Below are 15463 nucleotides of genomic sequence, written 5' to 3' on the forward strand. Positions count from 1 at the left end.
AATTACAAGCCCAAGAGACAGAAAGGGCCACATAAACCACAGACTACATCAGCCTGAGACCAGAAGAACTATGTGGTGCCCGGCCAAAACGGATGACCGCCCTGACAGGGAACACAACAGAGAACCCCTAAGGGAGCAGGATAGCAGTGGGATGCAGACCCCAAATTCTTGTGAAAAAACCAGACTTAATGGTCTGACTGAGACTACAAGGACCCCAGTGGCCATGGTCCCCAGACCCTCTGTTGGCCCAGGACAGGAACCATTCCCAAAGCCAACTCTTCAGACAGGGATTGGACTGGACAATGGGTTGGAGAGGGATGCGGGTGAGGAGTGAGCTTCTTGGATCAGGTGGACACTTGAGACTATGTTGGCATCTCCTCCCTGGAGGGGAGATGAGAGGGTAGAGGGGGTTAGAAGCTGGCAGAATGGACATGAAAAGAGAGAGTGGAGGGAGGGATTGGTTGTCTCGTTAGGGGGAGAGCAATTGGGAGCATGTAGCAAGGTGTACATAAGTTTTTGTGTGAGAGACTGACTTGATTTGTAAACTTTCACTTAAAACACAATAAAAATTTTTAAAAAGCTAGAAAGAGATATACTGTACAATCCAGCAATTCTGCTCCTAGGTATATATCTAGAGAAATACGAGCTGTGACTCGAACAGAGCTATGCACACCCATGTTCACTGCAGCATTATTCACAATAGCAAAAAGATGGAAGCAGCATAAATGCCCACTGGTGGATGAAGGGATAAACAAATTGTGGTGCACACATACAATGGAATACTAAGCAACGATAAAAAATAATGATGTATTTGCAAAACATCTCACAACATGGATTAATCTGGAGGACATTATGCTCAGTGAAATATCACAAAAGGATAAATATTGTATGAGACCAGTATTATAAAAAGTCAAGAATAGGTTTACACACAGAAAGCAGCATTCTTTGATGGTTACCAGGGATGGGAGGGGGAGAGAGGGAGAATCACTAAATAGATAGTAAAAAAAATACAATAGATAATAGACAGACGTTAATTCTGGCAAGGGAAAAGGCAATACACAAAAGGGGAAGTCAGCACAACATTACCAAGGAAAAGGAAACACTGAGAGGTACACAAGAATAAAGGGCAACTACAGTGGGTACTATAACATCTACAATCCTGCAACAACAGTAAGAACGAACAACCATCTATGGGTGGATACATAGGTAGACACGTATGCTAAATAGGCATGGGAGGCTGTACGGGAGTACACCTGTGTGCATACGTGGTTGTGGATATTTCTACGTGCATATTTGTATGTGTGGTGTGTATATTCATACATATGATAGAGGACATAGGAGGCACAAGTATGGAAACTTCTTGGATATATCCAAACACCTCACAGGACTGAGCTCCTGGGCTTGAAGGCTAAGGACCATAGTTTTGGGGGCACCTAGGTCAACTGGCATAACATAGCTCATAAAGGCAATGTCCTACATCCTAGGCTGGTGAGTAGCGTCTGAGGTTTTAAAAGGTTGCAAACAGCCATCTAAGATACAACTACTGGCCTCTTCCCATCTGGAGCAAAGGAGGGTGAAGAAAACCAGAGACTCAAGGAAGCAATTAGTCCAAGGGACTAGCGGCCCACATGAACCACAACCTCCTCTAGCCTGAGACCAGAACTAAATGGTACCCAGCTACCAGTACTGACTGCTCTGACGAGGAACACAATAGAAGGTCCTGGTTAGAACGAGTGAAAAATGTAGTACAAAAGTCAAATTCATAAAGAAGACCAGACTTACTGGTCTGATAGAGACTGGAGGAACTCCTGAGACTATTACCCTAAGACACCCTTGAAACGTGGAAATGAAGCCACTCACAGAGGCCACCTTTCAACCAAATAACATACTAGCCTATAAAATAAACAGTAACACCCATGAGGAATGTGCTCCAAAGAACATTCAACTATACAAGACCAAAAGGGCAACATGTGCCCAAAAGCAAAGACGAGAAGGCAGGAAGGGACAGGGAGACAGGACGAGTGGAAAGAGGGAACCCAGGGTGGAAATGGCGAGAGTGCTGACATATTGCAAGAATTGCAACCAATGTCCAGGAACACCCTGCGTATGAATTATTGAATGGAAAACTAATTTGCTATGTAAACTTTCACCTAATGCACCATAAAATGTTTAAAAAAAAAAAAGAAAAAGGAAATATTAGTGAAGTATCTCAACAAGAGACAAAAATAGGCATTATTATAATGCTGACCCCTTCTATTTCATAGGCGGCGCTATAATCATAACCACCTGCCTTCTCGGTCTGCATGTGATGGCAGTACGATGATGATGATGATGGCAGCAACAGTAAATGTAGGGCTTGCTATGACCAGTTCTTTAAGGAGCGCTGGTGGTGCAGTGGTTAAATGCTCGGCTGATAACAGAACGATGGTCGGTTAGAACCCATCAGCCACTCTGCGGGAGAAAGATTTGGCAGTCTGCTTCCGTAAAGACTGTGGCCTTGGAAACCCTGTGGGGCCGTTCTACCCGGTCCTATATGGTTGCTATGAGTCGGAACCGACTCAATGGCGATGGGTGTATGGCTAATGCTTTATATACATTAACTAGCTCAATCCTTTCAGAGGTAAAAACAGCACAACATTGCACATATCAACTTAATAATAACAACAGCTAACACTTATACATCATTTACCACATGCCAGGCATTACTCTAAGATCTTCACTGAATTATCTTACTTGAGGTTCATGAGAACCCGGTGATGGACTTTACTGAAAGGTTAAGTAAGAGAGGTTAAGTAAGTCGCCCAAGGTCACACAGGCATTTAGGGGCACAACCAGCACGTAAATCAGGTATTCCAACTTCAGAGTCCATGTCCTTAGCCACTGTCCTTCACTGCCTCCCCATCAAGATGTCAAGGGCAACAACCAGCACTCAAGTGTCCTGGTTGCCTGAAATCAAGCCGTTAGTTGACTTCATTCCCCTTTCCTTACCTGCAATTCCATCATGTGCTTGGAATGACCAATTAAAAAGTAACGAGGTAATTCTGAACATCAGCCCTCCAGTTCTGCAGAAATCATAAGCCTGATGCTAGTAAGGATACATTACAGTTGCCAAAGACAGGGAATGTAGGGTTCCAAATGACAGATTCTTTTCTTGTCTGCGGTACCACTGATACCTGAGCAGCAATGGCGAGAGGCTGACATTGGCAGGCACCAGATAGCCCATGCACTACTAACCCAGTGCCATCGAGTCGAATCATAGATATATACGGCGTCTCCCTTGCAACAAGAATAATTGTAGTTAAAAGAGATTAACATTTCATAATTTAAGTGATGGTTGGGTAGTCTTATTTCTTTTGCTTTTTGCAAACCCATAAAAACTCAGGCCCAGTATTGCCACATTTTCCAATTGTAAGAGAAGCCAGAAATGCATATTTTTACATGAAACATCTTGGTACTTTTTAAATGTTCAGAGCTAATTTAAAAAATGCCTCGTAGACACAACAAAATACATTCGTGAGTCACTTTCTGCTCAAAGACCACTGTTTATAATCTCTCACGGACCCTGTAGTCTTTCAACCTTTTGAGATCCCAGTTGCTCATCTGAAAATTTAGGTAGTTGGACCAGTTGAACTCATCTTTAACCATCTCACACTTTTTTTTAAGCCACTCTGTATTTAGTAATGTCAAAACATACCAAGTACAAGTTTCAACGAATGAATAGGTCTTGGTGACAAGTAATCTCATTGCTCAGAGAGAACCGTCAACTATCATACTGGAGTGGGCACTAGAGATTACCTGTAGCTTCTCCATCTCCTCCACTCTCACCCTATATGACAGGCGAAGAAATTGCCCCAGAGGCATTAGACGATCTGCCCACAATTAGTGGTTACTTTTTTTTTAGTGGTAGAGTTTGTGCTCAAACAAAGGTTTAATATATATCTTTCCCCTCAGGAACCAGCATTCTTCATTCTTTCGAGGAAGTCATTTGAACTCCCGCATCCAACCATACCTGAAGTTACCACTGCACTGCACTTTTCAATCACATGCATCAATAATTCCCCCGCTTTTATTTTCTTTTTGCTTTTTAGCCACTCCAAGTTGTGCTTCTGTCACTTGCAACCAAAGGAGTCTGACTGAGTCTCCCACAAACGACAACTTCTTTCCACGTACCCCGTGATCTTCTCCAGACTGAACACTACGGTCTTCCCTACACTTACACAAATTATACTCATTCTTCAAGACCGGACCTAGTCTACCTCCTCCACGAAGGTGTTTCCCATTATTATGTCCAGTCCTGTGTGCATGCAAGCTCTCTCTCTCTGCCTCCCCCTTATCATCAGCATCTTACAGTTAAACACTTTTCCTTATTCTCAATTTATTTGGTGTGTATACATCTTATCTTTCAGACTAGAACATAAGCTCCCCCAGTTCAAGAACCATATCTCACAGATCTCTTTTGGATTTGCCACCAAGCCTGGAGGAGTGCTTGGTATGGTGAAAAAATGGTGGCTGATGGATGACTTATTTATTTAGTGAGAGCTAGATCCTTGGACTGTCCTGATCATTCCAGATTAAGTTTTATAGACCCTTGGCCCCAATCACCAATGCTGGTTATATTTCAGTATGATAGCCTGTGACTGTGTATTAAATTTGCTTTTGTAAGGAAAAGCTCTCTGAATCACCCGACTTTCACCACTTGGCACAGTACAATTCTTCAGGAATGAAGGATTTCATTTCCTTTGTTCTTCAGTCCAGTTTTAGGGAAGCAAAATGCTATTTCAGGCATGTAATGAGGCAAGAACTTCTCTTATAACTTTTTTGGTATTCTGCATCTTCAGGATGTCTGTACAAGGACCAGGGCATAAAGCTTCCTGCCCACTGCACCAAGGAGCTTGGGGCCAGGGGCGGGGCCGGCAAAAAGTTGATTTAAATAATTCAATACTTCCCCTGGTGAAGAGATTAACACACAATTCTGTGTGAAGGAAACCTGGCTTAACAGCCCTCGGTTTCCAAAAGGTTAGCATATTTTATTTTTTAAATGCAAATCATGTTGTATCAGGGAAGCAAACCTTAGGAATTTTGAACGGACCCAACCCAAGTGCCTCAAAGCATATCTGAATGGATGAATCAGTATTATTAACTTAAAATACGCACACTCGCATACACTCAAACACATACGTAGTTAGCTAGTACTAGGTCTTGAATTTTATTAAAGGTAAGGGGTTTTGAGTCAAGACCAAACACAAAGCCTGAGAAGTAAACTGAATAAAGATGGAATTTCTGTGGCTACCACTGCCTCCATGGCAGCCATCATTTCACAGTAAGGCCTAAACTGAATCACATGGGAGCGAGCAGCTTGGATTTACAACACATTTGGTCTGGTCATAAACTCCACTGGAACGGAAGAGGAGTTCATATAGGGTAGACACGTTTTTAGCATCCCCCTTCGCCTCATCACATGTGTACACGCATGAACACATACCCACATACACACACAGAACATTCATGCTTTAGATGGTTGGTAATCCAGGCATTATGATTAATTCCTAGCCAATTAAAAAAATTGGGCATATGTCAATCTAAACATTACACAGAATTGTTCACATTGCCTGATTTCACCTTCCCTCAGTTAACATCTTTAAGTAGCTAGTTCACACGAGGTAGCCACCCCTCACCGTTACTACATGATTCAGAAACATATGGTACAGCTTTGCCATGCCAACTTCTAGGTATTTACCCTGCCATTCTGACAAAAGAACAAAAAAAAAAAAAAAGCAAGGAACTGTTTTTCTTATTGTCATTTATAAGCTGCTAAAACATATACTGTGGCGGTCTGGTGGATGGATTTTTATTTTAGTCCTAAGTTGTCACTACCATCAACATTATATTTAGATTCATGGTGACACAGTGAAATATACCTCTAAATGATGAAATCTGTTTTAAAAATTGTCTGTGCTTAAAGTCCCTCTTTTAATTGGGAAGGCTGTTGGGATTCCCAGGCACACCTTAGCCCAGTAAAAGTGGAACCAAGGTAATTAACTATCAAAATTATCCAAACACCAGCACCTTCTCTCTCTGTTCCTTTCCAATAGTGGCTGAACTAAATCCTTCTTTCTTTTTTTTTTTTCCTTTCAGCTTGTACCACATAGAAAGGCTGACAGCAGTCAGCGGTTGAGATGTGCCAGCTAACAGCCTGTCTCTCTCCTTTACAGTCTTCATGAGGTTAGTACCTAAGTGCCCATTTTGCCGACGCTGGCTATTTGACAGGTCCCCAAATGAGGGGGGCAGACATCTCTACTCAAATACAAATAGCCCTGGGTCAAGAAACACGTGACACATGTCAGGATGCTAAGGCTCTGCGTTTCCCTGCAAATATTTCTGGTTAGTGTCTCCAGTGGAGTCAGAATGGCCCAGGCTCCAGTTCCCACTCTTTCAACTACAACCTACAGAGTGCTTTAGGCAAATTACAGAGAATTCTCCGGCCTCCGTTTTCTCTTCGAAAGATGGGGATAGTGATTCCTACATTGTACGGATAGGAGAATGAAATGTGACCCCGGTTCAGTGCTTAGGGGACACTGAGCTTCTATAAAGGGTGATGGGAAAATCTGGAAACAAGATAAACCTAACTAATGTCTGCCTCGTACACATGGAGAATGCTGAAAAGGCAAGCGATTTGGTATATATATATTTACTGCCATAAAAAAATGATCTAAGAACAGAAAAAGGAAATGAGGTAAAACTAAGGAAATCTGAATGAACTATGGACTAACAGTAATGTATGAATATTGCTTCATTAATTTTCAAATGTACCACGCTACTCTAAGACACCAGTAACAGAGGAAACTGGGGATGGGGTACATGAGAACTCTACATAATCTCAATTTTTCAGTGAAACTAAAGCTGTTCTAAAAAATAAAGTCTATTAAAAGATTTAAGTGAAGTGCCCTGCACATAGTAGGTACTTGGAAAACGTTAGCCGATAATATACCAGACTATTTGGTTTCATAAAGTACATTGTTCTACTCTGCACAATATAACCCCCTACACTCAGCAATTCCCTTTCACAGGCTTTTCTTTTCCTCCGCCCTCCCTGCCACTCAGTTCCCTTTCTCTCTTCATTTTCCCTCTGACATTTCCAATTCATCTCTTTCTATTCTACTACAAACTCATTTGTAGGTTGGAACTAGTTTACATTTCTCCAAGACTAATTTTAGCTCATCAATCTATTTTGTTGGTGTTAAATTTTACTGCAATGATTATGCAAACCTTTTAGTTACTTTCAGTGGTCACTTTTTTTTTTTCTATCAAAGTTCCAAGCTTTATACTTGGAAAAACATACACTTACCAAAATACCCTTTTTCAGGGAGGCACTAAAAACTTAAAAAAAATACACAGCAACGGAAAAGCCTATTTACCTTTAGTTTAAGAAGGAATGGACATACATATGGAACGGACATATATATCTTATTACAATGGTAAATACATATATGTGTGTATAAATACATATGTGTGCATGTGTACATATTTTCAGCTCCCCAGTGTAGCTGTGGCTTTGCCGAGATGAATCCAGGACTACTTTGCGGCAATAACTAAAAATAGTTCCACCAAAAGCAAGTGTCAGTTCTGGACTCTCTCTGATGTTAAGGTCATGTGTAAAAACAACCAGCTAGCCCTGGAATACCACTGCTTTGAATGGATTCAGGTGAAACACGCAATCAGCTTAGAAAACTGTGGCCTCGTGATAATCTTTCTCAGGTGTTTGAAGGCTCTGTTTAGCTCGGCTTTCTGTGGGAACAGTCTCCTTCCCTCATCCTGGTGCCTGGGTTAAGCATGCATTTAAAGACCAGAATTCTGGAGACTTTCGAGCGATAAATGGCAAGGGGTATCTTTCGTTCTTGTTTTTGCTTTTTGGAACTGACAACAGTTTTCTCTGCCAAAGGAATAGGACATCTTTGGTTGGTGCAGCTATTAATGGGATAGATTTTGGAGATGGAATTTCCCAATTACCCTAATTCCAAGTGAAACTTGAAATGCCGGGTCCTGTGCAAAGGACCCAACATCCAAGCTCAAGAAAGCATATCCAGAAAACTTTCACTGCTCTGAGGATACTTTTGCTTTCTGCGGTCCAAAACATAGGTTGAAAAAGCAAAGCGGCTGTAGTGGGGAGCAAGGCCGTGATTGCGGGGGGGTGTGGGGTGTGTAGCCCGTCTGGTGTTTCTCAACCAGGAAATGAGTTTTATTTTTTTAAATAAAACTATTAACCAAGCTCGTGATAGCTGAAATAAATCATCAGCGCTGGGCGGTGTATGTACATAGATATGCAAAACAAACAGAGAAATCTGTGCTAACTCGCGATAAGAGGATAAATATAGGAAAACCCAACACTCCCCTACAGTAACATACAATTTCGTCTTAGAAGCAACCTAGAAATTCGCTATTTTAAGAAACGGGTCTCACAACCTTGGCGGGGTTAGAGCTGCCTTCTCACACCGCCCCTCTGGGGGCTTGAGTGGCTTTTCCGCTTGCTCAGGTGCAGCAGATTCATTTAAAAGAGACTGAGCAGAATGCTGACTTTCCTCATTAACTCTCTCCAACCAAGTACCTGACCCCTTCTCCTGGGACCCCTGCCGCAGCACCTCTCCCAGCAGTAACCACCCTCGCCTTTCTCGGGCTACAGTGCCGCTGAGAGAAATCGGCGCTTTTTTCCTATCAAAGGCAGTCCAAGCCGCCGCAGCCTTGCCCCAGCCTCAGACAAAAAAGCTTTTGATGCTTGTAATTGCGAGGCTTTTTGCAACTGCACTTTATCAAGCCAACAGGGCCGGGTCTGGAGGGCCTGGGCAAGCCAGAAGGTAGCGGCGAAGTCACCTTGGGACGAGGAGTGGCGGGCCGAAGGGAGGCAGGTGGAGGGGCTGACCCGGGCGGAAGGATCAGAGGGCGCGGCGCGCCATGGCACCCGGGCGGAGGAGGAACAGGGGAAAACCTCTGCCTGGGGCTCGCGCTCCGGCACCCCTGGGCGACGCCAGTCGGGGGCCAGCCGGCCGGGCGGGACAGGAGGGTGCTCACAGCCTCCCGGACTCGCTCCCTCCGCCCGTCCGCGGATGCTCTCCGCCCGCCGAGCCGAGCGCGGCTCCGGGCGCTCTCGTCCCGCACAGCCGGCGCCCCGCCCGCTGAGCGCACGCCCAGAAGGGCGGGCCCCAAGCCGAGGGCGGACACCGCCTGGCGCCGGAGCGCGCTGGGAGCGCAGCGAGCGAGCCAGGCCTCACGCCCCAGACCTCCGGGCCGCCAGGCAGGACCTGCCGGTGGCGTTCCCGACGCTCGGGGAGGGAGGCCCGGGTGCGTCTGCTGGGCTCCAGGCCCCTGTCCGGCTCTCGGCCGCTGCCGGCGCGCTCTGGGCTGGGCCGGGCCCGGCCGCGCGAGAGTCTCGGAGCCCCTTTCCCGGGTGCCCGCGGCGCCGCCAGCTCCCATTGTTCGCCCCGCCACCTGGCGACGTCCCGGCGCCGCTCCCGGGGCCTCCCCGGCACACCTACCTTCTGCTGCCGGCGAGCCATGTCGGTGGGCTGCTTGGCGTTGAAGGGGTAGGCTATGCAGCGCATGACGAACACATAGAGCTGCAGCCTCTTCTTCCTCTCCTCTTCCTCCTTCTGCAGCCGCTCCAACTCCTCTTTCTCCTTCTCGCTCACCACCGACGGGCTGGGGCTGGAGGGCCGGCCGCCGCCGGCGCGGCTGCTGGGCTGCAGTCCCCCGGCCCCGCCGCTGCCCGGGCCGCTGCCCCCGCCGCCGCCCGCGCCCACTCCGGCGCCGCTGCCCCCCAGCCCGGCGCCGCCGGCCGAGCCCTCGCTGGTGCGGCTGGGAGACAGGCGCGCGCCGGACGCGGCCGAGCCGAGCACCTCCTTGCCGCTCTCCTCTTCCACGATCTCATCTGACTCTTCTTCGCTGGACGAAGGGTCCAGCATGGTGGCGCCTGAGGTGGGGGGACCCCTGCAGCCCCCGGCTTGGGGTGCAAAAGGTGGGGGGCGCTGGAGACAGCTAGGGGTCGGCTCTCCCGGGTGGTCGCCTCTCACCAAATCAGGGAGTGAGCGCGCTGCTGCTCAGCCTCGCCGCGGCGACTGCTGCTTCCGCCCGGCGACCGGGAGCTGGGCTCAGACCCAGGAGCGCGAAGGGAGGAGGGGCAGGGAGAGGTGCGTCCGTGGACCCGAGATGGGCAAGGGGGAGAATTAATTGCGAGCCCGGAGCCCGCAGCCGGATGCCATCTGCAGCCTCTGAAGGAGGCGCCTCCAGAAAAGATGCCGAGTGTTGCAAGCTGTCGATGCAGCCAAGAGCCGAAGAGGCATCTTGCCGATTGGGGAGGGAGCGGCGCTTACGTGTTTATTGGCTTAACTCTCCCGTGTCCGCAGCGTAAAGGGCGGCTGCAGAGAGCTGGAGGGAGAAGAGCGCAGCGCGTGCCTCAGGGCCTCGGTACTGACCCAACGCCGTCCCCTCCTTGTTTTTGTGGATAATTTCTTTTACGATCCCCATCTCTCATTGTCTCGACCCCTCTCCTCCTCCGGCAGACAAAAAGTTCTTGGGCAGGGAGAAATAGAGAAACCAGTGGTGAGTTCTTGTCTGTGAAGAGGGGACTGTTTGGAGACGCTAAATTCAGAGGTCTCACTAAGAGGAAGTCTTCGAGATTCCACACGGGAAAGAAAGGATTCATCCTCTATCCCCAGGCTTCTTAACGCCTGGGGCGTGGGGGCACTGGGCTGGGCAGTGTGTGTGCCCCACCAAACTCTGATTACAGCAATTTAGAGATGCCCACTGCCATTAAAATAAACGTACCAAATTTTGAGTGGATTAGGGCATCAACCATGCAGCTCAACTATTGAAGTAGTACCCCCCTCCGCACTCTCCCAACCCCCAAAACTGTGAGGAACGTTCAGCTCCGAGAAGTAGATTGCTTTCTGCTGAGCGAGACTGCCAGAGAAATGGAAGCGTTGCAGATTGCTCAGTCTTTCCTCCATTCTGGCTCGCTGGAGGATGTAGGCGGTGAGTGGGGACCCCGAGATCAAAATCCCCCCCGAGAACTCAGAGGCTTCAGCGTCTAATGCACTGGCTCTGTCGCGCTGTCCTCATCCCTGTTTCTCCGGTTATCTATTAATAAAAAGCGGCAGATGGTGCCTTCCTTCACCCGGCGCCTTCCACTAAGGTCAATAAACCCGGCGGAAGGGGGAGCTGGCCAGCGTGCTGAATCTAATCAGCGAGCCCGCAGATGTATCCAAAAACAAAATAACCCACCACCCTGGAATCTTAGGCTATCCTGAGACCCCTTTCCACCTCCCCCCATCCTATCTCCTATGTTTATGGATTTTCTAATTATCCGCACGTACTCGTGGGAGCGATTGTAAAAGTGTAGCTTGAGTTTAAAGTTTACATCACATCTGTCTCTATGTGTTTTGCAAATTTACCATGAGCTTTTCTGTAGGCTTTGATATTCCAGTGAAGCACTGGCTAACCTGTCTGAGATCTAACAATGAACTCAAAACATCTCATTTCACATTAACTTCAACAATTTTGTTTCATTTTTTGAATTAATATATGGATAGTTTAGACTTCACCATCAAACTCTCTTCGAGGACACAATTTCTGTGACCCTGGCACAGTCTGTATCAATTTAAAATAAACAATTGAACAATGGAGATTGCTACAATTTGTCCTCACTTTTCCATTCTTCTAAAGGAGAAAAAAAATGTTCAAATCATGTTGTACTGGTCTTTCTGGGACAGAAACGAGAGCAGGCCAATCAGACAACAGAATTCATTCAGTACCTTTCTACGGAATGAACGCTGTTCTAGTGTGGTGGCTGGAATTTTAAGACATTCTTTTAAAGAGTCTGTCTTAGTTATCTAGTGCTGCTATAACAGAAATACCACAAGTGGATGACTTTAACAAACAGAAGTTTACTCTCTCACAGTCTAGGAGGCTAGAAGTCTGAATTCAGGATGCCAGCTCCAGGGGAAGGCTTTCTTTCTGTGTCAGCTCTGGAGGAAGGTCCTTGTCATCAATCTTTCCCTGGTCTAGGAGCTTCTCAGTGCAGGGACCCTGGTTCCAAAGGACTTGCTCCCGTCCTGGTTTTTCATTCTTGGTGGTAGGCAGTCCCTCATCTCTCTCCTTGCTTCTCTCTTTTATATCTCAAAAGAGATTGACTCAAGATACAACCTAATCTTGTAGATTGAGTCCTGCCTTATTAGCATAAGTGCCTCTAATCCTGCTTCATTAACATCATAGAGGTAGGATTTACAACACAAAGGAAAATCACATCAGATGACAAAATGGTGGACAATCACACAATACTGGGAATCATGGCCTAGCCAAGTTGAGATATGTTTTAAGCGGATACAATTCAGCCCATAACAGTCTATAACCTCCTTTTAGAAATACAGTATAAACACCTAAAAGGATTAATGACACTTATTTCAAAGCAACATATCAACAAATTCAAGTCAATAAACTGCAACAAGCTTACATAAATAAAGCAACTTGGAGCGGGAGAGAATGGTATATTTCTCAAAGGAGAGGCCAGCTTTGAGTTACATTTTAAAGGAAGAACATGAGAAGCATGGTGGAAAGGGAAGATATTATAAATGGAAAAAGTGGTCAATAAAGCTGTAGCTATAATTTTTTTTTTTTATAAGGCAAGGGACCAAGTAAGGCACAGAGTTCTAAGGAGATGGGGAGTGGGTAAATAAGGTGAGGCAAGGAGGGAAAGAAGAGCTGAAATTATAATCCATTTGGCCAGGAGAAGGGACCATGTTTAGGACACAAATAAAAGGTTAGCTGGGAGCACGTGGTGATTGGGCAAGGAGGGAGGTGCTCTTGAAATTCGGACAAAGGCCTTTTACTAATTAAATATTTCTTCGTTAAGCGATTATTGGTGGCAGAGTGGCTATGAATTTCATCTGCAGAGCCATTTGTAATTTCTCTGTTATAATAGAATTTTGCTTGGTTTTGTATTTTTACAAATTTCTTTGAGGTTATGTTTTGTTTTGTTTTTTCCCCAATCATAGTCATCAATACAGAGATTCAGTATCCACCTTATGTTAATCATATAAACCAATGATTTTTGTATTAAATATAATATTGCTTAAATAAATTTAACAATCTTCTTAATCTCCCAGGACTGTACAATCAAAGAGATTAAATTGATTTTACCAAAAATACTTCTATAATTCTTTCAAAGGTGTATATTGCTGTATTTTTAAATGTACACCCTTTCAAAGACATCGCTTAGCTACAAGTCAATTCAATGTCCTTGGAAATATAACTCTTTACTAGTGCTAAAGGTAAGATATGCCAACCAGAACTCCATGGACATCTGAACCAGGATTTGTGGCTTCCCTAAATGCAAATTTTGATGAACAAGATAGAAAGTAACACCAGAGAGCATCCAAAGACTTTTTAATGTTTTTCTGCCTCTTGTTAAAAAGGCACAACAATGGACTAAAACATACCAATGATCATGAAGATGGCACAGGACCAGGCAACATTTTGTTCTGTTATATATAAGGTCACCATGAGTCGGACCAGCTCAGCGGCGACTAACAACAACAAAATCAACCTCTTGTTAGTAACACCCATGTTTTAATTTTTTAAAAACCAGAATTCTACCGTATGTACTTACACACATAAGTATTTATGTCCCCAAACAAGCTATTTTAAGTACTCGCCTGTTTGTGCCATTCCCACCTTCAGTTGTGTTTTGTAGGAAACTTGGATAACCTAAAGGTGATGGAATAAATTTTATTTCAGCCATCTGGAGGGCATATTATGAAAGTAGAAGTTCTGTATCAACTACGTTTTTTCAAATCCCACCCACAAAAAAACTGAGGAAATGGGAATGACTAAGATACTAGATCAGGGTTTTCTAATCTAGACCTAGACAATCTTCGTTCCTCTCTAAAGTGTTTGCTGTGGTGATTATTACATAACAGGCCACAAATACACGGGAATGTCTGACTCGTTTTCAATTGATCAACACTTTGGTGAAAAACAATCACTTTTTTTTTTTTTTTTTTTAGTTTTTTCATTGTTTTTCCAGTAACTGATATTTATTATGCTATTTTTTAAAGTTTTTTTTTTTATTGCGCTTTAGATGAAGGGTCACAGAACAAACTAGTTTCTCATTAAATAATATACATATTGTTTTATGACATTGGTTAACAACACCACGATATGTCAACACTCTCCCTTTTTGACCTTGGGTTCCCTATTACCAATTTTCCTATCCCCTCCTGCCTTCTAGTCTTTGCCTCTGGGCTTTTGTGCCCCTTTAGTCTCGTTTTGTCTTATGGGCCTAACCTTTGACTTCAGGGTGAACCTTAGGAGTGACTTCATTACTGAGCTAAAAGGGTGTCCAGGGGCTATACTCCCTGGGTTTCTCCAGTCTCTGTCAGGTCAGTAAGTCTGGTTGTTCTTTTTGAGTTAGAATTTTGTTCTACATTTTTCTCCAGCTCTGCCCAGGACCCTCTCTTGTGGTCCCTGTCAGAGTAGTCAATGGTGGTAGCCGGGCACCATCTAGTTATACTGGACTCAGTCTGGTGGAGGCGTAGTAGATGTGGTTCATTAGTCCTTTGGACTAATCTTTCTCTTATATCTTTAGTTTTCTTCATTCTCCCTTGCTCCCAAGGGGTGAGACCAGTGGAGTACCCTAGATGGCCCATCACAGTCTTTTAAGGCCCCAGACACTACTCACCAAAGTAGAATGTAGAACTTTTTCCTTATAAACTCTGTTATGCCAATTGATCTAGATGTTCCCCGAGATTATGGTCACCACAATGCTTAGCCCAGCAATTCAGTCCTTCAGGGAGTTTGGATGCATCTATGGAGCTTCCATAACCTTGCCTTGTACAAGTAAAAACAATCACTTCTTTATGTAACTCTAAATCATGTTTCCCTCAAATAAAATCCAGTTTAATGTTCATTTTCATGTTTTTGTATGTTTGTTACTAGAGGATAGAGTTTGGCCAAGTTAAATCTCTCTCTCTCTCTTTTTTTTTTTTTTACATTTCACAGTAAATTTTATATTATCTAGATATAGTCATCTCATCCAATATTTTTTAATTTAAAAAATTTTAAGAACTGCTCACAAGCACCAAAATGGACTAGTTTGTACCTTATGGCATACCTTAAACCAAAACCAAACCTGTTGCCATCAAGTTGATTTCGACTCATAGTGACCCTATAGAATACAGTAGAACTGCCCCATACGGTTTCCAAGGAGCAGCTGGTAAAGTCCAACTGCCAAGCTTTTGGTTAGCAGGTGAGCTCTTAACCATTGTGTCATAGGGCTCGATCGTACACCTTAAAAGTTAAATGCCTGGACTCTGGATTTAGGAAGTCCCGCCTCTGCCACTTAATAGCAGAGTTATTCTGAGCAAATTATTTAATGACCCAGCCTCAATTTCCTTATCCACCAAATGAAAAATGGTAG

The 15463-nt window shown here is 44.8% G+C and overlaps 1 protein-coding gene across 3 annotated transcripts in view; it reads right to left on the reverse strand.

Annotated features, from left to right (window-relative positions):
- The window catches only part of CADPS (calcium dependent secretion activator), a 578687-nt gene extending 568441 nt beyond the window's left edge, over nt 1-10246 (reverse strand). For all 3 annotated transcript variants that reach the window (XM_049861704.1, XM_049861703.1, XM_049861702.1), the window contains exon 1: nt 9528-10246. In XM_049861704.1, the coding sequence (XP_049717661.1) occupies nt 9528-9953 (426 nt within the window). In that variant the 5' untranslated portion in view covers nt 9954-10246. The remainder of the gene's footprint in view (nt 1-9527) is intronic.
- Nucleotides 10247-15463: the final 5217 nt, after the last annotated feature.

The sequence above is a fragment of the Elephas maximus genome, chromosome 20 (assembly GCF_024166365.1).
Source record: "Elephas maximus indicus isolate mEleMax1 chromosome 20, mEleMax1 primary haplotype, whole genome shotgun sequence".
Taxonomy (NCBI): Eukaryota; Metazoa; Chordata; class Mammalia; order Proboscidea; family Elephantidae; genus Elephas; species Elephas maximus.